Raw genomic sequence first — 24,384 nt, forward strand, 5'->3', positions numbered from 1 at the left:
TCTGTGTGCCATTACTTTGTAATAATTAGTGTCATAATCATCGCCGTTAACAATTTTATTTAACTGAATATAAAACAGTAAAGTACGAGAACGATGAACTCATCATCTGAAAAACAAATTATTTTAATGTAGAATTTCGTTTCGAATTAGACAAATTTCATAATAAAGAATAAAAATTTCAAATTCATTCGTTAAGTAGAATCCATCGACATATCATCAAGCTTACGAATGAATCCATAAATTTTATTCGTGATTAAAATTTGGCTATCTCCGCTCTGTATACACATTTTTATGCGCAAATAATTACCGTCGCAAAGCCCTCGTAGGATGGTGTAAATAAACCCGAAAGATTACACTCGCAATTGATAGCACTTCTTCGCAAGATCAGTAAAAGCATTCTCTGCATACTTCGCGGGGTGCGATACCACAACGTGTTGTACCTGGTTTTGATAAATAGTCACTACTTTCTAGCTCCCACCATGTGTTTTCGTTAAATATTCCATAAAACAATTGGAAATACATATTCCGATGTAAGCAACAATTCGAGCAGAATGTAAACTCACGTGTCGATAAAAACATCCCCGCTATCGTCTATTACTTTTTGTCCACTGTAATTATTCAGGAACATGATTACCAGTTGGATGATAAAAATCATGGGAGAAATGATAGCTTCCACTAGATGATTGAATTCGATCAAAGCTAGAAAAGACTGTCACACAATTTTCATGAAATACAAATATCAAGCTCCCTATGTGACTTGGTGGAAAGCACATATTAAAGAGTGTTTCGTGTAATTGAATTGTAAAATGCAAAGGTTTCAAAGTACAATAATTGTGTATAAAAGGATTGAAGTGTTTTAGTGTTAACAGATATTCTGAAAGAAAATAATGTTGGTACTTGCTAGTAAAATTGGGTTGATTTTATTTCAGAATAATGGGGAAAGGTAACTCTGAAAGAAATGGCCGCTTTCTTATTTTTCAATAGTATAATTTGGACTGTTCTAGGGCTCCACGATAAAAGTTACGATTTGTGAATACACCTTATACACGATACAAGTTATGGGCTAAATTGACGTCAAAGCTTCGTAATTTACGAATTAATTTCAAGAAATTGATTTTCATCCATGATTTATTATTTGGAAATAACATTCGTCTAACCCAGTCTATTAGGATATTGTAGCGATACATACACGATACAGACTCAAAGCGAAGGATAATACGACCGCTATTATCGCTACTAAATAAGCCAACTTCGCTCCTCCAACTGATTCCTCAATGACCCTGCGTTTAAGTATTTATTAGAATGATTCGACAGGTTGCCGCCAAACCGTATGCACGAAACAAAAATGCACGTTTAGTATTAAAATCTAGAATTAGGAGTATTAAGAAAAATTTTAAATAAACGTTACCAACTTGATAGATTTCATGTGTAAAATGATAGCTGCTCGAAGGGTAGCGTGACTTAGTGCGTTATGTTTCGCGGCAGAAGATTGTTTGTTTGCCTCGGCGACAGCATTTTTTATTCGATAACTAGAAATATTAAGACTGATTATTTCTGGAAAATAGTCCATCGAACGAATGATGTACCGTTTATAAGGTTTATGGAATAGTGTACCTAGTGATTTTGAATAGTCCGCATACATAGTGCGCAAAAACAGCCAGCACCGATTCGGTGCATGTTACCACCATTAATCCCAATGTAGATGCGAATAAGACATACGGCGATGCAATTTTAACATATTTCTCATTAGTAATGAAAAATCCGAGAGCCGGCAGATAATGGGGATGTCTGTCTTCTTCGGGTACAAAAATGTTTAGTAGGTTCGGGAACACTAATGTAAGAATGAGGCAACATAATGTAAAACAAGACACCGCTAGAATTCAGGAGAATCATTGTGTTAGTACAATCTGGAAATAATTCTTATACATAATATGTGTGAATGCGCGAAATAAATTCTCAAACACATATTCGTGATTTTCGCGCTCGAGGGATTTCGATATAGTCCGAGTTCGTTTAAGATAGTCACATGATTTATTAATACCTCATAAAAAAAAATGAAAAACGAACTCGTATAGTACCCGCTCTAGATTAAAAAAAAAAATATATTTTTTAAATGGCTTACAGGCAAAGGTCAGAATTATACGCCTTGATGCAGCAATATAATCCATTAGAATGCGCATTTCAACTGGATTTTGCAACGTTTCGATATCAGCACTTATGTTCGTAAACATCGTTCTCAACTGTAGCATCAGAAAATTATTCAAACGTAATTTTGTTGGGCACTATAACTGTAGGCAAAATTTTCGATTCGAAGTCGATTGTTTTTTAAATTCTGCGGCATAAAGGGGCCTGCTTAATTAGTAATTATTTATGAAACGGAAAGATACTTGTAAAGTTTATCATCTTAAACATGAATCCGCAATAAAATTTTTCCATTACCTTTGACTTCCGAAAAACATCAAATTTTATAAAAATGCATGTTTTCTGAGGAAAGTGAAGGAATATGTGAAAGCCAAACCCACTAGAAGTTGAATGTAGTCTTTCTGCCGAGAGTATTTATTAAAATTTGATATCAAAGTGCGAAATTTCGAGCATTATAAATACATTTTTATGAAAACTTCTATGTCTCTCTCTGAATCTCCTCTATACTTTAATTGTAAATACAACTTAGCGTTTTTAATTAACGTGTAAATCCTCATGTTGCTCAGAATCGTGCGTCTCCATAAAAAGTAATGGCGACACCTCCCCTACTTGCCACCAGAGGCGCCGCAGCTCTCTCACAAGTGCTCGACCGACTCTTCTGTTTTAATATATACAGACTTTAAAGTGACCTAACGCCTACGACAGGCCCTGGTAGGATTGACATATTGTGATCATTCCCTCTTACAACAAAGACCCGACAGCGACGTTATTCAATAATTTTAAAAAGGATTTAGGTTTAAAATGACAGATTCTACAACGATCACACAGCGGACATTACATACCAGAATAAAAGTTCAAATTTGTTGAACAGTGCAATGTGTAAAATCTGCTCTCGAACGAAATACTGAAGTATTAAGACTTCACTCGTTATACTTAAGAGCAGAGTTTGCCGAACTTTTCCCTCACAAAGTGCCACAAGAGTACACTACAAGTTAAGAACCGCCCCAGCTCCACACACGACGTATAGAGTTAAGTCACTATAACCAAAATATTCAATTTTCCACCAGGTCAATACTTTGCTCTCTGAAAAGTGGAGAATGCTTAATCTAACATGTTGTAATATTTATTTTTGTAGCCTCGTCGAAATTCACGATTCTGAACCACAACTGTTTTTCATAACACTTGATCTTTACAATTAATTTTCGCAAGTTTCCAGTTAGTGGCCATCAACGTATTAAAGCGTTGAAGACGTTGTCGATACGACGTATGAAGAATTTGCAATATTTTCGATACCCCTTCTCCCATCTTGTAATAATCGACCGTCAACGACTGATCATAAATCTATACGTGCATAAGGGACTCCATCATGCCGCAAAATTGAAAAATAAATGAATTTAGGGTGTTGGTCACTTACGGATGCGAAGGTAGTCATAAGACCTAGATATCGTATGACGAACAATGACAAAGGACAGCTGAATGTTAATGTCGTTAATATGTTGTTCAGCGTCAACTCGGCATTTGATAGAGTCTTTAACTGAAAAATGCTTGATTGCTTAATTAACAGTTATAGATATCTCGATTACAAATGACGAAGTTAATATGAACTACTAACATAACAGGCATGTTATTATGAGCATTATTGTTATGCGAAAATTGAAATAAAAAATGAAATAGAAGTTACGTCAATTTAAAATATATTATGCAACAACATTATGTTTGGACCACAAAAGGAAATCGAAACGAAATTTGGCATTCCCGTTTTCGAACGAGGATAAGAATATATGATAAATTTCACAGCAATATAGAAATAAATATATGATATTATTACCTGCAGTACTAAGCAGAGCGTCATAATGATAGCAAAAATCGTTCTTTGAATTATTATAGGAATTGAATTATCGAAAGGCCATAACGCAGTAATACGTAACAAGACGTAGTAAAATGTGAAATGTTTTGCAAAAGTTTCCATCTCCTCGTCAACTGTCAAAGAACTTCTGATAGCGAAACAGAAGGCATCGTCCCATTACGCCTCGCATTATATTTTATACATACAGTCGTCTTTCAGTGCCCTGTAATTGAAGGATTGCACAGAGACATTAATTTCTAATTCCACAAATGATATCCCTTAGCGCGGGATCCGATCAATATAATCGCTGCTTGCCGCGGTAGCTTGAAATAAGAGCGTAAAAACTCATTCAAACTGATTAATACGTAATGATTTCCATTTTCTTAGAACTTTTCTGCTAGGGGAAACAGAATATTCACTCGGACGATTAACTCACAGTATTAATATCGCCGTTTCCCGGAGCAGATGTTCTTAACTTTACCAATATGTTGTCATATATCCTGATTAACAGACAAGAAATAAGAACGATGTCGATAACGAGAGATATTAATTGTACATATGGTAAAATGCGTGAAAGGGTAACTTCAAGTTTTCTATTTTTTTTTCCATTTTCGCGGGGTCGCGTGTGATACTGGGCGCCCTGGTTAATACTTGGCGTGTGACTATTTTTCATTTTCAATTGTCCATCTTTCTGCTCCGTCTCTTTTCTCTCCCCTTCTGTTAGGTTAAGGGCGTGTAGAAAATATCAAAATAAGACGAAAATCAAGAATACTAATTTGTTTATGAAGGCTTTATTAAAAAGTTATTAATTTTTTAAGATATTAGAATTTTTTTCTAGAAAGTGGGTAGGATTTCGAGGGTACATGTATTGACCAAAAATGGTTGTAATTGACATCCCTAGTTAAAAATATTTTTTTTAGAACGATTTGAAATTTTTTAAATTTGCCGAAAAATTTGTCCATATACTCGAATTTTTTTCTCGAAAATGGTTAGGATTTCGGTGGTATATGTATACATAAAAAATGATTGTAATTGACCCCTGCAACGGAAAATAATTTTTTCACAACGATATGAAATTCATTTTTTTCGACGAAAAATTTACGCACCTAATTTGTTTTTCATTTTTAATAAATTTGTTTAATGCCCTACAGAAAAGTTGTTTAATACCTTTTTTTATGTATTCATGAACTCTATTTTCTCCCAAAATTTCAATGAAATATATTCACTATTGTAGGAGTTATGACTGTTTGAATATCGAACCATTTTTATGGGGTTTTTCTCATTTTGCGGGTTCTAGGATCAACTTTTTGACTATTTTTGAAATTTCCACGTATTCTTGACTAAAATACGCGTTGTTTGCATTTTGAAACATCAAAATCGTCCAATCCCTTCAGGAGTTATGACATTTTAAAGATTTGCATGCAATTTCAGTTAAAGCAGTTCTGGCCTCACATTAGATTTTCGGTAAGGAATTTTTTTCTTGAAAACGCGTAGGAATTCGAGGGTATGTTTATTCACCAAAAATGATTATAATTGATCCCTGCAACTAAAAATAATTTTTTTATAACGATTTGAAAATTTTTAATTTTGTCGAAAAATTTCACACCTACTCGATTTTTTTGCTCGAAAGTGAGTAGGATTTCGGGGGTATGTCTATTTATAAAAAATTATTGTAATTGACCCCTGAAACTAAAAATAATTTTTTCATAACGATTTGAAAGTTCTCAATTTTGTCGAAAAATGTCACACCTACTCGAATTTTTTTCTCGAAAGTGGGTAAGATTTCGAGGGTATGTCTATTCACCAAAAATGATTGCTATTGACCAACGCAACCGGCAATAATTTTTACAGAACGATTTGATATTTCTTTTTTCGTCGAAAAATTTAGGCACCGGATTAGATTTTTTTGCTCGAAAATGCGTATGATTTCGGAGGTATGTGTAATCACCAAAAATTATTGCAAATCTAAGAATTCACTTTTGGAAGGAAAGGTTCGAAGTATGATCGAAACATCCGACTTCGACTCGTTATGATTATTTATTCAACGAGCTACGATTCAGGGGTGAAAAGTTACCCGTGTGGTGTCTCGAATGTAAATGAATACATTCGTGAAACTTATTTGAAAAATTATACGCGTCGTGTGAAGAACACCAGTTGCGTACACATTCTCGTGTTTTCCCTTTTAAACTGGGGTGAAGTCAATTACACGTTCCGTAAAACGACATTTTGTCCCCGGGGGATGGTACACGTTAGGACTATTTTTTTATTTTCTGGAGGGAATTCGTGAATAAATTTAAGGCGCAGTCTGTATTGCACTCTCGGGCGAACAACTACGTTGAGTTCTTCGTAGCAAGTTTGATCAATTCAATAAAAAATATTAACTTCATGTGGGTTTGTGTCGAAATACATTGATGTGCGTGTTTAAGAATTTGTGTTGAAAAATTCCACTCGATATAGTGTTAAGAAACGTCCATATTAATTATTAAACGATATTCAAGCCATCAAATTCATTAAAATTAAAGGCTAATAAAATGTCTTTGAAATATGCAATATTAAAGATAGTATCGAATATCTGTATCGAGTAACAATTGGAATGTAATTTGTATGATAAAGTGGACTTCGTACGGATGAAATGTTCAGATAATGAAATTAATTAAACTAAATTGAAGCCATTCGCGATCGTCGATTTAAACTAATTGTGAAACTTTTGTTCTGTTCCAGTGTTGGAAAAAATACGATCTTTTATTGTAATATTAAATCCGCGATTTAATTGGAAGCAGACGACTGCGGCGTTGAATCTATCGCAATTAACGAGTAATAGGCGGAGCCATAAAAACGACGTGCAACTACATCGAAGTGAAGGAAATTCAGGTGCAAAAATTTCAAATATTTTCTGTTTGAAGTCATTAATGGACTATTAAGTTTCGTGTGCCATATAGATACTTCAAAATCCACATAAAAGTAAGTACAAATCTCATGATCCAACGCATCGTATTATTTACTTCACATTATTTTTACTTTAATTTTCTTTTATTTTAAAAATTTATCATGCCCGTCCATTATTCGCTGATTCTATTTATACCCACACTTACATACGTTCAATTCGAGACATTTACATACGCGATTCCATACTTCGTAAAAAGAGTTAATTCCCAGAACGAGTTGTAATAAAAAAGACTAAAATCCAACCAAAACTTTAATTGTAGCTTCTAAGAATAAATCTATTTAGATTTCAATTTTTAATTGCTTGCAGAATGCGTATACTACGTCTTTTCAACGGAAACGTCAAGGGAACCGTCGAGCCACGGAGTCTGACGTTCGAATCTCGGGTCAGAAAGGACCCTTTGATCAAAAGCACGCACACGAGCCTGATGAGAATGGTTTTATGCGCTCGCTTAGCAGCAGAACGGACCCATAGCGGTTGATTTACGCGTCGTTTCGAGGTGAGCTATCGCAAAATTGCTGGTCTAGGGAGCCCTCCTCCTCCTGTATGGCATAACTGATTGCTCTAACCGTTGCCGATCCCTCGATGTCCTTCCTTCCTACCTGGACTGCCTACCTATCTGCCTACGTATCCACTGGTCAAGCCTACCAGTCGATAGCTAACCGACACCGATTGTGTGGGCACACGATCCGACCAGACAGGGATTCGTACCTGGTTCGATCTGGCGATACGAGTGTTACGGTCACGTCGACTCTTCCATCGAATCCCATTCCGCAGACTGGCCCTTTTTCCGATTGGATTTCTTCCTCCCCCAGCCACGATCGACGTGCCACGGTTTACCTTTAACCAGACCCCGAGATCTTCCAGGGATTCTCGAGATTTTCGCGACACGGAGTATTATTGCGGATAACAATCCTCGGGATTGAACCGATTTACTTCGAACTAACTGATATTGTCGGCTGCACACCGCCACGATCGCAATCCTTTACTTATTTATGCAATGTCAAAATCACAAATACTAATTTTACAAATTTCTAATCGAGATGTTCATTATTCAAATCTGGAAGAAAGTGTATTCCCTATTACAGTGGTAGTCTATACTAAGCAGTTGAAGAATAAAGCGCAGGAATTTTATATATTTCATTTTTTATTATGAATTGTATCATCCATAGTTGTGTTTGCCAAAAATTCAAAACAAATTTTCAAGAAAAATCGACAGGGGTAAGGGGGAAATTGAAAAATTTCATATCATTTTGAAAAAATTATTTTTAGTTGTGGGGGTCGATTACAATCAATTTTCGTGAATAGACACACCCTCGAAATCCTAACCATTTTCGAGAAAAAAATTCAGAAAGTAGGCAAATTTTTTGACGAAATTGAAAGCTTTCGAATTGTTTTGGAAAAATTATTTTTAGTTGCAGGGGTCAATTACAATCATTTTTGGTGAATAAACATATCGTCGAAATCCTAACCATTTTCGAGAAAAAAAAATTCAAGTAGATGGACAAAGTCGAGAAAATTAAAAAATTTCAAATCGTTCTAAAAAAAATATTTTTGGCTGCAGGGGTCAATTATAATCATTTTTGGTCAATAGACATACCCTCGAAATTCTACCCACTTTCGAGAAAAAAATTCGAGAATGTGTGAAATTTTTTGATAAAATTAAAAAATTTCAAATTGTTATGAAAAAATTATTTTTAGTTGCAGGGGTCAATTACAATCATTTTTGGTGAATAGACATACCCTCGAAATTCTACCCACTTTCGAGAAAAAAATTCGAGAATGTGTGAAATTTTTTGATAAAATTAAAAAATTTCAAATTGTTATGAAAAAATTATTTTTAGTTGCAGGGGTCAATTACAATTATTTTTGGTCAATAGACATACTCTCGAAATCCTAACCATTTTCGAGAAAAAAATTCGAGTAGATGGACAAAGTCGGGAAAATTAAAAAATTTCAAATCGTTCTAAAAAAAATATTTTTGGCTGCAGGGGTCAATTATAATCATTTTTGGTCAATAGACATACCCTCGAAATTCCACCCACTTTCGAGAAAAAAATTCTTTACTTGCAATAATAATGTGTGGCCAGAAATGTTGCATTTTCTCTCTCACTTCCTATTGTTTTCGTATTTCTAACCTGTTGGTAATGTTTCGAGTAACACGAAAATGGTAATGATGCATTGCATATGTAAGGTCTGCTCGTACACCTCGTCTGTGATTATATTTCGCGTTTTAATCACTTCATACGTAGGTCCAATTATCCAACATACTTGATTTTTCAGCATTAACGTTAGAATTTCTCTATTATTTAAGCATTATACAGTGTTTCTCGTAAAAATTCCTTGTCCACGGATTTCCGAGTGCAGAAATTTCATTGATAATTTGCAAGCACGTGGATTTATTAATGACCCGGGCGTCAGAGAAACGTGCCAAACTCGCTTCGTGCATCTCGAGGGGCCTGTTTCATTCCGCGCGTACTGTTTCAGTTCTGTCCCCGTGAGGATACATGTTTCATTCGTAGGGGGGAGGGGGCTAAAGAAATTTACAGCCTTTTCCATCTGCCGTGAACCGGTATAAAACAATGAAAGCGAGCAACAAACGTATCCATACGGTGAAAAACAACGAAAACGGTGAATGAGAGATCCGTTCAATATATTTCAATCAGAACCCGATCGAATATTGGCGCGCTGCAAAACGACACTCTGTCACTTTTACTGTTTCTCGAACGCAATCCGGAGAAACCGGTTGCAAACTTGTACAGAGTGTTTCAGAATTGCGGACACAATCTTTCCTGGTTAGTAGAAATCGTAAAAAGAGGCATCATCCGAATCTTTGAGGCTCACTTAAATCTAAAAAGTATTCTCGATACGAAGGTGTCGATTTTAAACGATTTTTAAAACAGAGAATCATTATATAATTGCAGAACAAGAATACTTAAATTTTTCGTGATAGCACAAGTTTTACATTCGCTTGAAATAGAAGAATCAAAGATAATTTTGATAGATATAAGTGCATTTATCGTTCGAACTAGAATAAAAGGAACAAAGTGTGTTTGGTAGTCGTTTAAAGTCACAATTTTATTAAAATTTACACGATTTTGAAACATCCTCCGAATCTTCGAGGCTCGTTTAAATCTGAAAAGTATTCTCGATACGAAGGTGTCGATTTTAAACGATTTTTAAAACAGAGAATCATTATATAATTACAGAACAAGAATAATTAAATTTTTCGTGATAGCACAAGTTTTACATTCGCTTGAAATAGAAGAATCAAAGATAATTTTGATAGATATAAGTGCATTTATCGTTCGAACTAGAATAAAAGGAACAAAGTGTGTTTGGTAGTCGTTTAAAGTCACAATTTTATTAAAATTTACACGATTTTGAAACATCCTCCGAATCTTCGAGGCTCGTTTAAATCTGAAAAGTATTCTCGATACGAAGGTGTCGATTTTAAACGATTTTTAAAACAGAGAATCATTATATAATTACAGAACAAGAATAATTAAATTTTTCGTGATAGCACAAGTTTTACATTCGCTTGAAATAGAAGAATCAAAGATAATTTTGATAGATATAAGTGCATTTATCGTTCGAACTAGAATATAAGGAACGAAGTGTGTTTGGTAGTCGTTTAAAGTCACAATTTTATTAAAATTTACACGATTTTGAAACATCCTCCGAATCTTCGAGGCTCGTTTAAATCTGAAAAGTATTCTCGATACGAAGGTGTCGATTTTAAACGATTTTTAAAACAGAGAATCATTATATAATTACAGAACAAGAATAGTTAAATTTTTCGTGATAGCACAAGTTTTACATTCGCTTGAAATAGAAGAATCAAAGATAATTTTGATAGATATAAGTGCATTTATCGTTCGAACTAGAATATAAGGAACGAAGTGTGTTTGGTAGTCGTTTAAAGTCACAATTTTATTAAAATTTACACGATTTTGAAACATCCTCCGAATCTTCGAGGCTCGTTTAAATCTGAAAAGTATTCTCGATACGAAGGTGTCGATTTTAAACGATTTTTAAAACAGAGAATCATTATATAATTACAGAACAAGAATAATTAAATTTTTCGTGATAGCACAAGTTTTACATTCGCTTGAAATAGAAGAATCAAAGATAATTTTGATAGATATAAGTGCATTTATCGTTCGAACTAGAATATAAGGAACGAAGTGTGTTTGGTAGTCGATTAAAGTCACAATTTTATTAAAATTTACACGATTTTGAAACATCCTCCGAATCTTCGAGGCTCGTTTAAATCTGAAAAGTATTCTCGATACGAAGGTGTCGATTTTAAACGATTTTTAAAACAGAGAATCATTATATAATTACAGAACAAGAATAATTAAATTTTTCGTGATAGCACAAGTTTTACATTCGCTTGAAATAGAAGAATCAAAGATAATTTTGATAGATATAAGTGCATTTATCGTTCGAACTAGAATAAAAGGAACAAAGTGTATAGTCGTTTAAAGTCACGATTTTCTTAAAATTTACACGATTTTGAAAGACTCTGTATCTCGTCGATGGCGACGCGACTCGGCGTTTCGAACGCGAGTTATCGAGCCTCGAAGTCAAACGAATCGACACGAGTAGGCGTATTGATATCGATATTGAATTACGACGCCGTGACACTCTTTTGAGAAGCCCCCGAGAGGATCGAGCGAGCCTTGGATCCTTTGTGTTAACATGGCTCGAGGATGTCATTTCTCTTCTTAACGATCGGTCGATCGTGGCCGCCGATCGATTGTTGTTTTACAATCGTGTCCGGTACTATGATGTTTTCATTTTATACAGCGCCAGAAGGATTGCAATTCATTGCGATCGCGAGGTTGTAATTTATCAACTGTTCAACGTTTCGCGATAAGCGTTATTCAAACTATTCCTTACGAAAATGATCGACGACTTATAATATTGTGACGATTGTGGAGAACTGCCAGAAACGTTCCGGGTATCTCAACTTCATTTTAAATGAATTTAACATTCGTTCTTTCATCTCCAAAATTATCACGTTTGATGTTATTTTTTCTAAAAAAAATATCCGTTTGTTGAAGCGACAAGTGCTGTCGATTTTGACGAAAAGGGGTTCGTCGCGGCAATTATCAGGTCCGTAAAATTCTACGCGTGAACGTTGAACGTTTAGCGACGAAAACGAGGGAAAAATGGGAAATTGGAGGGTTTAATCGCGGCATTATGCCCCCGGTAGTCGCGGTAATAAGCTCTTTTTATCGCTTCGAGACGATTCCGTGGCCACAGTTCCGCCAGTCTCGAGCTGGCCGGACACTTGGCGGGCAGAGTCACTCGAACGGAATCGTCGGAGTTCATTATCGCCTGGTGCGCCGTCTCCGGGCGTTTTCTTATTGAACCGCGGCTGGTCGTTCGGTGGATTATCGTCCGACTAATTTGAGAACATAAACGAAACTGACGCGCCATTTGGCCGGGTTACTTCGAATCGGGGCTGACGATGGGCTTCGCGATTGCTCCTGAAATACTGTATTCCTCGCTCATTTTTGTCACATATTTCTCAGCAATTCTCACGAGGCGTGCTTAAATATAATTAACACACTCTCATTGGCCACGTAATCCTTAAAAACGAGGCGGTTAAACGCTACAGCTGGTAACAACTACATTAAAAACAAATGTACGCTCTTGTAATTTTTCATTATTATTTTTTAACGAAAGAATTAGAGTCTTTAGAAACTGGGTTAGATCTGGGTTAGATCTGGGTTAGATCTGGGTTTGTTCTGGGTCAGGTCTGGATTAGATCTAGATTAGATCTGGGTTAGGTCTGGATTAGATCTGGATTAGATCTGGGTTAGGTCTGGATTAGAGACTTCAGGAACTGGGTTAGGTCTGGATTAGATCTGGATTAGATCTGGGTTAGGTCTGGATTAGAGTCTTCAGGAACTGGGTTAGGTCTGGGTTAGATCTGGGTTAAATCTGGGTTAGGTCTGGATATACATCTGGGTTAGATCTGGGTTAGGTCTGGGTTAGATCTGGATTAGATCTGGGTTAGGTCTGGATTAGAGACTTCAGGAACTGGGTTAGGTCTGGATAAGATCTGGATTAGATCTGGGTTAGGTCTGGATTAGAGTCTTCAGGAACTGGGTTAGGTCTGGGTTAGATCTGGGTTAAATCTGGGTTAGGTCTGGATATACATCTGGGTTAGATCTGGGTTAGGTCTGGGTTAGATCTGGATTAGATCTGGGTTAGGTCTGGATTAGAGACTTCAGGAACTGGGTTAGGTCTGGATTAGATCTGGATTAGATCTGGGTTAGGTCTGGATTAGAGTCTTCAGGAACTGGGTTAGGTCTGGGTTAGATCTGGGTTAAATCTGGGTTAGGTCTGGATATACATCTGGGTTAGGTCTGGGTTAGGTCTGGGTTAGATCTGGATTAGATCTGGGTTAGGTCTGGATTAGAGACTTCAGGAACTGGGTTAGGTCTGGATTAGATCTGGATTAGATCTGGGTTAGGTCTGGATTAGAGTCTTCAGGAACTGGGTTAGGTCTGGGTTAGATCTGGGTTAAATCTGGGTTAGGTCTGGATATACATCTGGGTTAGATCTGGATTAGATCTGGGTTAGGTCTGGATTAGAGTCTTCAAGAACTCTGTACAATAAACAGTTATAAAATTTGGCTAAATACGATGTCTCTATCTCCTGTCTACCATACAAAATTCTCCAGGTTCTCAATTGTTTTACATTGAAAGACAAAAATAAATTATTTGACCACTTATAATCTGCATACATCAATCAATATAATAAAATATAGACCTTGGCCTAAAAAGCGTTTGGTAGCGATGTACTCACGAAGGGAATTACTAGACGCTGGGACCGTCGTTTCGTAATTTCGAGAAATACTGGCGATTCGTATAGCAGGGCGCGGCAAGGTCGGCATTCAATGGCAGTAGGTGTCTCCCGAGGCCAACAAATAAAATAAAATTCACCGGCGCAGGCGTGCCCGGGCCGCAGTTGGCCACAAAGGCACCGAAAACGGCGGGACTCTTCTAGAAAGGGACTTCATTAAAAATGCACCAACGACTTCGGTGCGCGCAGTGTCTCCAGGAACAATGCGTGCACGAAATATGCAGAGTAGCATCAACGGAAACGAACAGTTGCTCTGCACTGGCGTAACTTAGCAACCAAAGTGAACATTGAACCGACTATTGTCAGAAAGCTACAGTAAAATATATATTTCCTAGGTTGCTATAGTTTCACAAGTGACAATCAATGACTGTTCACGACTTTACTCATAGCGTTGGCGATTCTCAATACTGGTTCCACGAAACAAGACCACGTTAATAACTAACGCTGTCAAACTCGTTTTATACCTCGTAACGACTTATGAATGAATGGCAGGATTTCGACAACCTTCTCTTACAATTAGTCATGAATCGTGAAAGCTGCTCAACTGGTAACTTGGCTCTAGCAATTCCTAACTATATAGTCGTAGAAGACACTAACACAATCCTATTAAATACTCTAATGTGTACTGGCTGGCGAACAAACGAAGTAGCCATCTTCTCTCGGACGAGCAATACATCTCTGCAAACTGTACCCTGTTCGATCATTCGCTGGGAGTCATGTATCCACTTTTCTGGAACACGATAGACAAGTTGAGCTACTTGTTACACTCCATCCAAGCTTCCTTATATTCTAGGAGGATCAATCTCGTGATTAATCTTTGTGAAGTAGAGTCCAGGTCCACAAACACATTTCTTAACACTTAAAACTGTGATTTCATTGCTCTAAGCCTAGCAGAGATTCGACATCCCAGCCCGAAGATGAGAAAGAGTGATGTTTTTGGAGAGAGAATGGCGTCAGGTGTCGGATTTGGTGTTGCCTCCCATTTAGGTTCACGTGGGCCACGGCTAGCGCATAATACGAGGCGGTTTTTCGTTTTACACAGGACGGTTAGGCCCCGTGCAGCTTCCTCCTCGAATTTATCGCCCGTCCGAATCGCGGACCAGTCCATATAACCCGTTCGCGATCGGTTCCCACCTTGGCCACTGGTAGTTGTCTCCCCCCACCCCCCTCGCCCTCTGTCCAGCCTCCCGTGCACTGTTTTCATTCTTTTATAAATCTTGCAGAAGGTAATATATATCGTACGGGTGTATTCACCCGCGGCCGTATCCCTTTTGCATACGTGCAGCATTGAAATTGATTTCGGTTCGGTCGACGCGCTGCACCGGATAGCCACCGGAAGATTAATACCTTCAACGACCCCCTTCGACCGTGTTTTTTAATCCACTTTCTTCCCCCCCCCACCCTCTCTCTTTCTCTTGTTATATCACGTAGCGGCGAGAAGCTTCGAGAAAATGTACGCATCGAACCTTGCAGCCTTTCGACTTTCGAAACGAACGATGGTGCTCGTTGCCAAACGAAGGTTGCAAAATACTAGGGGGGGGGGGGGAAGGGGGGCAATAATACATCTATATTGGGCTGCAGGGAATGTCTCTGTCAGGAATTCGAGTGCAACGTGCAAAGAAACAGTGATTTATCAGACTAAACAGAGCACAGGAGATCGTAGTTCTTGATCAAACCATATCAACGTTTTGGGGGTTTGAAAGCTAGTCATTTTTGTTATTTTATAGGAACCTATACTTGAGATATGATATACAGTTTTAAACTATATAATGACAGGAATGGCTTACTGGTAGAGAAAGTGCAAATACCAGTCTGTTAAAGACGAATAAAAAATTACTAGCAAAGTTAAGGTATTTTTGAAATAGATAGCTAAATTTCTCATGTGTTCTGTCTACGCTTTTTCTTGTTGGAAGTGAATATTAAATATATTAACATTGCAAGTGGCTTACGTTCTTTCTGTCTAAACGTTCGACAATTAAGACAGACATATTAGGATTATTCTAATCTCTCCTCTCAACATGCATCAACCTATGCAATAAACGTCTTCAAAAACATCTGAAATGTCGATGTTACCGTGAATGACCGAAATTGGAGAATGTCAACTTTCACCGGTGAATGTCAACAGATACCAAATACGTCGGTGAAAGATCGAATATTTCATTACATGGTTGTACATTCGGACCCTCTCCGGTGTGTGTCGACAATCACAGATATGCTCTGGTGGAGGTCCAAAACAGAAGAGTCAAAAAACAAGCGACTGGCTCTCTCCTGCCAAATCCTTTGTTCTGCTCGGAGTCAATCAGCTTTGTCAGTCTTATGCAAGCTTTGATAACGCGAGCAACGTTTTCTTAATTTTTTTTCCGATACCCTAATTTATACTAAATGGATACTGCAGTAAATCGTGATCTTTTTCTAACCCAGACCTAACCCAGACCTAACCCAGACTTAATTCAGACTTATTCCAGACCTAACCCAGACCTAACCCAGACCTAACCCAGACCTAACCCAGACCTAACTCAGATCTAATCCAGACCTAACCCAGACCTAACTCAAATCTAATCCAGACCTAACCCAGACCTAACCCAGACCTAACTCAGATCTAATCCAGACCTAACCCAGACCTAACTCAGATCTAATCCAGACCTAACCCAGACCTAACCCAGACCTAACCCAGACCTAACTCAGATCTAATCCAGACCTAACCCAGACCTAACCCAGACCTAACCCAGACCTAACTCAGATCTAATCCAGACCTAACCCAGACCTAACCCAATCTAGGGTCTGGGTCAGGTCTGGGTTAGGTCTGGATTAGATTTCGGTTAGGTCTGGGTTAGGTCTGGATTAGATTTCGGTTAGGTCTGGGTTAGGTCTGGATTAGATTTCGGTTAGGTCTGGGTTAGGTCTGGATTAGATCTGGGTTAGGTCTGGATTAGATCTCGGTTAGGTCTGGGTTAGGTCTGGGTTAGGTCTGGATTAGATCTGGGTTAGGTCTGGATTAGATCTCGGTTAGGTCTGGGTTAGGTCTGGGTTAGATCTGAATTAGATCTGGGTTAGGTCTGGGTTAGATCTGAATTAGATCTGGGTTAGGTCTGGATTAGATCTGAGTTAGATCTGGGTTAGGTCTGGGTTAGGTCTGGGTTAGATCCTTTCAGAATGAGAGACGAAAAAGTTACGTCACCCTTGTGACGTTTTATAGCGACTGAATTACGGAGAAGAAAATATAAATCTCCAACATGTTCAACACTCACCATTAGTGTATGGTGAATGTCAACATTTACCAGTGTAAGTCAGAAATAAGGGTGTTTAGCAAATATTTCGGACATACATGAAGCGACTATGTGAATGTTGACATTCACCTGTGAAAGTCGACATTCTCCAGATTTCGGTGTTTCACTGTAACATCGACACAAAACATATATCTTCGCAGAAGGAAATTATGTCCAGCAATTTCTTTAATACTACAAAATGAAGAAGAGCGTGAAAAATTCATACAAATTCAATTTGTCAGGCAATGTGTTAATTACGTACAAATAACGCGGCATTTGCTCTAACATGGTTAGAGAATTTCTCTCTCTCCTATAACACGGTTAGAGAATTGGGGAAATTATACAACACGACACGCGATGGGTATTCTGGGACCCAGCGTTTCATTTAAACAGTTCAGGTTTGATAAACTGATATTTTTTCGAATATTACTGAGTAATAGTAAGTTCGAAACTATGTAACTAGGGTTTGTAGCTCTCCGTTTCGTTCGTTGAATCGCGAATGATATAAATTTTTATAAACCCACAAATGGAACGATCCTCGACTGGATAAAAAAAGCCTTTCTGTTACGGTCACGCTCTGGTCAAATAATATTCAGTGCACACCGGTGTTCACGCTATGGTCACGTTCTGGGGTATCGGGTGACCCATGTGGTTCCGCGTCGAGCTACTTTTTAAACCGAAATATTACGGTTTCGTTTTTTCGAACCTTAAGCGGATTATTCCGCTGTGACGCTCCGCAACTTCAAACTAATGTCGATGTAATTATTTCAATATTTATGTAATCCTCCATTAGCTCATTTAACCCATTTACCAATTTGGTAAAAATCAACATTAAGTAAAATAATTCAGTTGTTGGGCGTTCAAATTCTTCGAAATTTTAACTGTTCTGATATGCATTGGAAAACTGTTCCAAGACGGTGGAAACTGATGATTCTCTCCTTTCCAAGCTAACCAGAATTTAATACAAAATTTTATCCAGTTTGTCAGAAAACAAACAATAAGAATAAGAATAGCGAATATTCTAAAATTCATTACACTTAGAAGAAAAGTCGTGAAATTAAATGGCGCTAAAATATCATTATATGTTAGAAATTCTAAACAAAATTTTAGAAACGAACATTTGACCGGTCGCAATAGGTTTAGCGTTAAAATTGGTAACCATGGGCAAACTATTCGTATATTAATTTATCAAATATATAGCAACAAGCTATTCTTATTATTATTTGTAAAATTCTTCTCAGAAGACGCTTTCTCTGCTACGTTTTTGTTACATAAAAAAACTTTCTACACGCGTCGTATCATATTATATCGCATTCTGTGCCATGCTCGACAGTTTTTGCGAATATCCTTTCAGAGGAGAGCGAATAAACAGCGACAGACTACGTAGTTTCCCTCGAAGAAAGTGCATTATCAAAATTCGATCGCAACTCGGAATCCTGGAATATCATAGAAGTCGATACACGGCCAAGTTATCGCATCTTATCCGTCGAGACAAGGAAAAAGGAGGGAACCACCGAATAAAGAAAACGAACATCCATAACCGGAAACGGGAGAACCTCGAAGGGTCCAATCTCGTATCTGTTACGATTCGCGGAAGCGGAACCAAAGAAATATTCGCCAAACACTAACGTCTTGCTTTCAAACGATTCTTAAACTCAAAATTCATCAAAGGTTTCGAAAACTAGGATAATGCACGTTTCATTTTATTTCTCCAAAAAGCAATTATTTTCACAACAAACGCGAGGCATTTTCGACAGTCGGCTAAAACGGAGTCAACAAATATTTTTCACGCTGCGCGATGTGTTCGTTGTTCGAGTTGTCAAAGTGGTTTCGCCTGTGGAAAAATTATTTTTACCGAAATAGCCCCAGGCATTTGAATTTCAAATACAATGAGGGATTAGTTACGCGGTTCAATGGAACGAACGGTGGCTTTTGTTCCTGTCGTTTCGCGATTCAGCTCCCCACTGAAAATCTGTTATTACGTTTGAGCTCGAAATTACGACGCTCGAAAATCGCGTTTGTCGAGAAATTTTGGGAAAAATGAACGAGTTCTCCAGCGAAGTTATCCGTACCGGAATCCACCATAAATAGTTGTGGTTGGCACGAACCAAGAAAATGTTCAACGTCCTATTATCCACGCGAAGAATCGAAATCCCCTTCCAAGCGAGAAGCCAAATGTTTTAGAATTCCCATCGATTTGTCGCGAAACGCTTGAAATTCCAGGGTCGTTGGAATTTTGTAAATTCGATCGGTATTTAATAAACGAAACGACGGTTCAGAACGATTCGAACGATCGTCAAATTAACCGAATAAGAGAAACTCAATTCGTGGTCGTTTAATATTCGCTATCACGCGTCCCTTAATTTCGTAATTAAAACAAGCCTCGATGAATAATTTCTATAAGAAGTATGGTGGCGTACAAATTGATGAACAACTGAAAAACATAAAATTTATGCAATTTGAAACAGTTGTAAAACTTTAACAAGTTCCGTTGAAATAATTCAAACGAAACTTTTATTAGAAAAGTTCTCCGAACAAAAGTTCCGATTATGAAAGATAAATAGAAGTTCTATTTGGAATAAAAATTTAGAAGAAACGAGATAAAAGTTTATAAATTCCTCTTACATGAGATTATTACATACCTTATGTTGGAGCTTTATAAAATTCATTTACATGTATCTATTCACATAGAAACTTCTGTTCCAAGTACTTTTACCGTAAAAGTCCCTTTAAATTTCCCCAGAAACGTTCGGAATGTGAAACACGATTAGACAGCAATTCATACGAATTTCTACGCAGACGTCTCGAGTAATTCTGTTATTCCGTCCACGAATGTTACCAAAGAACTCTCCTTCTTCATTACTAAGGATGCAATTATAGTTGGGGAGTTTGGTAGCCAACGCACAGCTGCGAAACAGGAGGCATGAATTCCCGGGCCGGTCGACAGGGCGGTTACCGGTTAATACGACAAGTTATCTACTTAGGAATACTCTCTTCTGCAGCGCGGGTGTTCCCGTGGATGGCTGGAGTAACGGAGAGTTTCAGTGGGACGCAGAAGTAACAGGACTGTTACCAAGTTCGGATAAACCGAGCCAAGTTTGGTTGGGCTGGTGTGCTTATGGGACCGGTGTCTGACGGCGAAAACGCCCGGACGAAGTTTATTCCCCGTTCGCGATCCCTTTCTCCGCGAGATGCACCGAGGACACTGATTTACATAACGATTAAGTTAATTAACGAGGTCTGGCCCTGGATTGTTAATCCCCGACGCGAGGGGACGCGTCGCGTCGAACGTCCCGTGCCGGAACGAGAATTATTAGCGGTCCGCGGTAAGGGTTGTTTCACTTCAATCGACTCGGGCAGGTTAAACGATCCTACTCTTTCGAATTGCTCTTCTTCGTCGGGTTATTGGGTCACGGAGACGACGATTCGTTCGAGCTTCTCCACAGTTGCATTTATAACACCAATTTAGATTTTCGAAACAAAGATGATGGGTCTTTGTCAAGTATTAGGAGTCCATTAGCGTCACGACTACAATCTGAACGACAAAATTTAACACTAAACCTACCGCAACTGATTTTTTTGTAACAAAAATGGACAAAACTTGGAATCGAAATAGGAATATTCCGGACACCCCTAAGAAAAATTTTAACGGGAGATTCTAGAAGCCAAAATAAGACGAAAATCAAGGACACTAATTTGTTGATGGAGGCTTTGTTAAAAAGTTATTAATGTTTAAATTTCCGCCCTTACTGAATTTTTTTCTAGAAAGTGGTTAGGATTTCGGGGGTAGGTCTGTTCACCAAAAGTTATTGCAATTGACCCCCGCAATCGAAAATAATTTTTCCAGAACGATTTGAAATTTTTTAATTTTGTCGAAAAATTTATCCAAATTCCTGAATTTTTTTCTCGAAAGTGGATAGGTATTAGGGACCATGTGTAATGGCCAAAAATGATTGTAATTGACCCCTGCAGCCAAGAATATTTTTTTTAGAAAGATTTGAATTTTTTATTTTTCACCGAAAAATAAGGCACCCCCGATTTTTCTTAGAAATTAGTTTTCCATTTTTAATAAATTTGTTTAACGTTCTACAGAAAAGTTGTTTAATACTTCTTTGTAGGTATCCATAAACTCTACTTCCCCCCCAAATTTTAATGAAATATATTCACTATTGTAGAAGTTATGACTGTTTGAAAATTGAACCATTTTTATGGGGTTTTTCTCATTTTGCGGGTTCAAGGATCAAGTTTTCCAATATTTTTACGATTTGTACATATTTTCCACTAAAATACGCATAGTTTGCTTTTTTAAACATTAAAATCGTCCAATCCGTTCAGGAGTTATGACATTTTAAAGATTTGCTTGAAATTTCAGTGAAACATATCAATGATATGGTCAGACCTAAAATATTTTCGGTAAAGAATTTTTTTTCTCGAAAGTGGGTAGGAATTCAAGGGTATGTCTATTCACCAAAAATGATTGTAATTGACCTCTACAACTAAAAATAATTTTTTTATTATAATTTGAAAATTTTTAATTTTGTCGACAAATTTCACATGTACTCGAATTTTTTTCTCAAAAGTGGGTAGGATTTCGGGGGTATGTGTATTCACCAAAAATGATTGTAATGGACCCCTACAACTAAAAATAATTTTTTTATGAGAATTTGAAAATTTTAATTTTGTCGACAAATTTAACACCTTCTCGAATTTTTTTCTCGAAAGTGGGTAGGATTTCGGGGGTCTGTCTATTTATCAAAAATAATTGTAATTGACACCTACAACTAAAAATAATTTTTTTATAACGATTTCAAAATTCTTAATTTTATCGAAAAATTTAACACCTACTCGAATTTTTTTCTCGAAAGTGGGTAGGATTTCGGTGGTATGTCTATTGACCAAAAATGATTGTAATTGACCCCTGCAGCCAAAAATATTTTTTTTAGAACGATTTGAAATTTTTTTTTTTCGCCGAAAAATTTAGGCACCTACCCCCTGTCGATTTTTCTTAAAAATACGTTTTTCATTTTTATTACATTTGTTTGACGTTGTACGGAAATTTTGTCTAATACTTTTTTGTAGGTATCCATGAGCTCTACTTCAAAAATAAATTTCAATCAAATCCGTTCACTATTGTAGGAGTTATGGTCGTTTGAAAATTGAACCATTTTTATTGGGTTTTTCTCACTTTACGGTGTCAAGGACCAACTTTCTCAATATTATTAGAATTTCTACATATTCTCCACTTAAATACACGTTGTTTGCGATAAAACTGGATTATAAATTGTGTGTTTAATTAAAAATGAATTTAAATTTGTATACAGAATGTCCAAATAGAGTTTGCGATGTCTATTTCTAGCCTAGAATGTCATAATTTCCGTAGAATGTGTCTCGATATTTATGGTATGCTCGCGACTGTATTATACCGAAGAATTTTCCCATCACCAATCGTGGAAATACAATAACTCGTAATGGAATGTTGATATTAATATCGTAGAGAAAGATACACACAGGGGCAAGGATTCCTCTCGAATCTTCGTTTCTTAAACTCTAATAATGCTACACAGTTGCTATGACGTTATTACATCCGACAATCAGTCTGTAAACAGCCAATGTTTTGTTTACCAATTCGATTAAATAAACAAACATTAATACGTTCATAATATTCTACTCATTACTGTTTCCTGGAATAATGAATATTCCTGATGCATCGATGAAAGAGAAAAGAATCTATACACGGTGATGTCTCGATTAACCAACTTAATGGATCTTGATCCTCGAGGGATTACGTACGAATCCTCGTGGGATCTGATCCTCTGACGGAGAATCTCCTGTTTTTGCTATTTCCTCGTCCATCTCTCTTTGACCCAGTATATTTCTCTCAAGCTCTTCGAATACCCGCAACCCGCTACAAGCTGCTTAATCACCGTCGTTTAAAATTAAAATCGTTCCCAATCGCGTTTCGTACGACTTTCGCGTTCGGGGCGTCGGTCGAAAAAATTATTTCGCACAGAATCCACGCGGCAAAACATGCGCAAAAAAACGTCGTGTTTAATTTACGATAGAGAGCAGCCGAACGATTCGCAACGGCGAAATTATTCACGTGCAGTTCCGACTGCATTTTTGAAAACGTTTTCAATTATTAAATCCCTTTGGAAAGAAACCGAGTGGAACGGCATAAGCTTCAAACGGTCACGCAAAAGGATATTACAAGCTTTAAAATACACGGAGCAAGAATTAATTTACTCATCATGCTTTCTTTAAATTATAAATGCAACACGTTTCACGATACTCCTGCAATTTTCTATTGTTCGATATTACACGAAACGTATATAAGAAATTTAAATTGCAGTCAAGACGTGATTTTTCAAAGGTATTGCAAATTTACGTTCATTTGTTTAAGAAAAATTCGTGAAAATTGGTAGAATATTAACAGGGCCTCGTCAAAGATCTCGATTCGCGACCTCTCGCGTTGTCGCCACGGCGCTAAAATGATTTTCACGTCTCTAATCAAAGCGCAAAGTCGCTCGACGTCGAAACTGGGTCCAAAGACACCTCAGCAAAGTGGAACAAAGACGATCTCCGGTCTTTGAGGTCGACGTTACGATTTTCCACGCGAAACAAGCAAAGATACCAAAGCATTTGTACTCACTATGTCGAAATCGAGGTTCTCGGCGATCCAGTCGCGGCCCTGCTTGAACTCGTCGTGGAGGCCCATGATGTAGAGGGTGTCAAGGCCATCGACGATGGTCGCGCCCATGTTCGATGCACCGAAGATGCTCGCGCTGTGACCCCGTTTCGAGATCGGCCTGAGCTCGTTCTTCCCCCAGGCGTACCTCACGTAATTGTTCCAGCCATGCTTCATCATCTGTACAAACAAATGCCATATGGTCAGTGTTAGAAAGTGTTATTCCTTTCAAATATTAATAAAACGAGGGTTTGAGAGCCTCCAAATTACTTAACACTGAACCCACCTACTATTTCTAACACACAATATTATTTTAACGCCATTTAACTCCACGTAGTTTCCTATAATATATGTACAATGAATTTTACAATATTTATATCTATTCTTATTGTTTGTATTCTGAGAAAAATATGTAGTCTTCCTTGCCTATCACAATCGAGCATCTGACCGGTTGAATGATTTATATTTCGTTGAAAAAACTGGACAAAATTTGATACCAAACTCTGTATATATGTATAGCAAAGAGGAAAGGAGAGAATCTTTAGTTTCCACTGTCTTAGAACAGTCTAATAATGCATATAAAGATAGTTAAACTTTGGACGCGTGCAGTTCCGAAACT

At 37.4% G+C, this 24,384-nt stretch overlaps 1 protein-coding gene across 4 annotated transcripts in view; it reads right to left on the reverse strand.

Moving 5' to 3' along the window:
* Positions 1 to 24,384, reverse strand: part of LOC122401899 (mannosyl-oligosaccharide 1,2-alpha-mannosidase IA-like) — a 667,988-nt gene that overhangs the window by 36,734 nt on the left and 606,870 nt on the right. For 3 of the 4 annotated variants that reach the window (XM_043404324.1, XM_043404326.1, XM_043404325.1), the window contains one exon: positions 23,730 to 23,945. In XM_043404324.1, the coding sequence (XP_043260259.1) occupies positions 23,730 to 23,945 (216 nt within the window). Of the gene's footprint in view, positions 1 to 23,717; positions 23,946 to 24,384 lie in introns of all 4 variants that reach the window. The other variant, XM_043404327.1, reaches the window with a different exon arrangement.

Source organism: Colletes gigas, unplaced genomic scaffold, assembly GCF_013123115.1.
Source record: "Colletes gigas isolate AHSC1104 unplaced genomic scaffold, ASM1312311v1 Colletes_gigas_Sc00029, whole genome shotgun sequence".
In the NCBI taxonomy this organism is placed as follows: domain Eukaryota; kingdom Metazoa; phylum Arthropoda; class Insecta; order Hymenoptera; family Colletidae; genus Colletes; species Colletes gigas.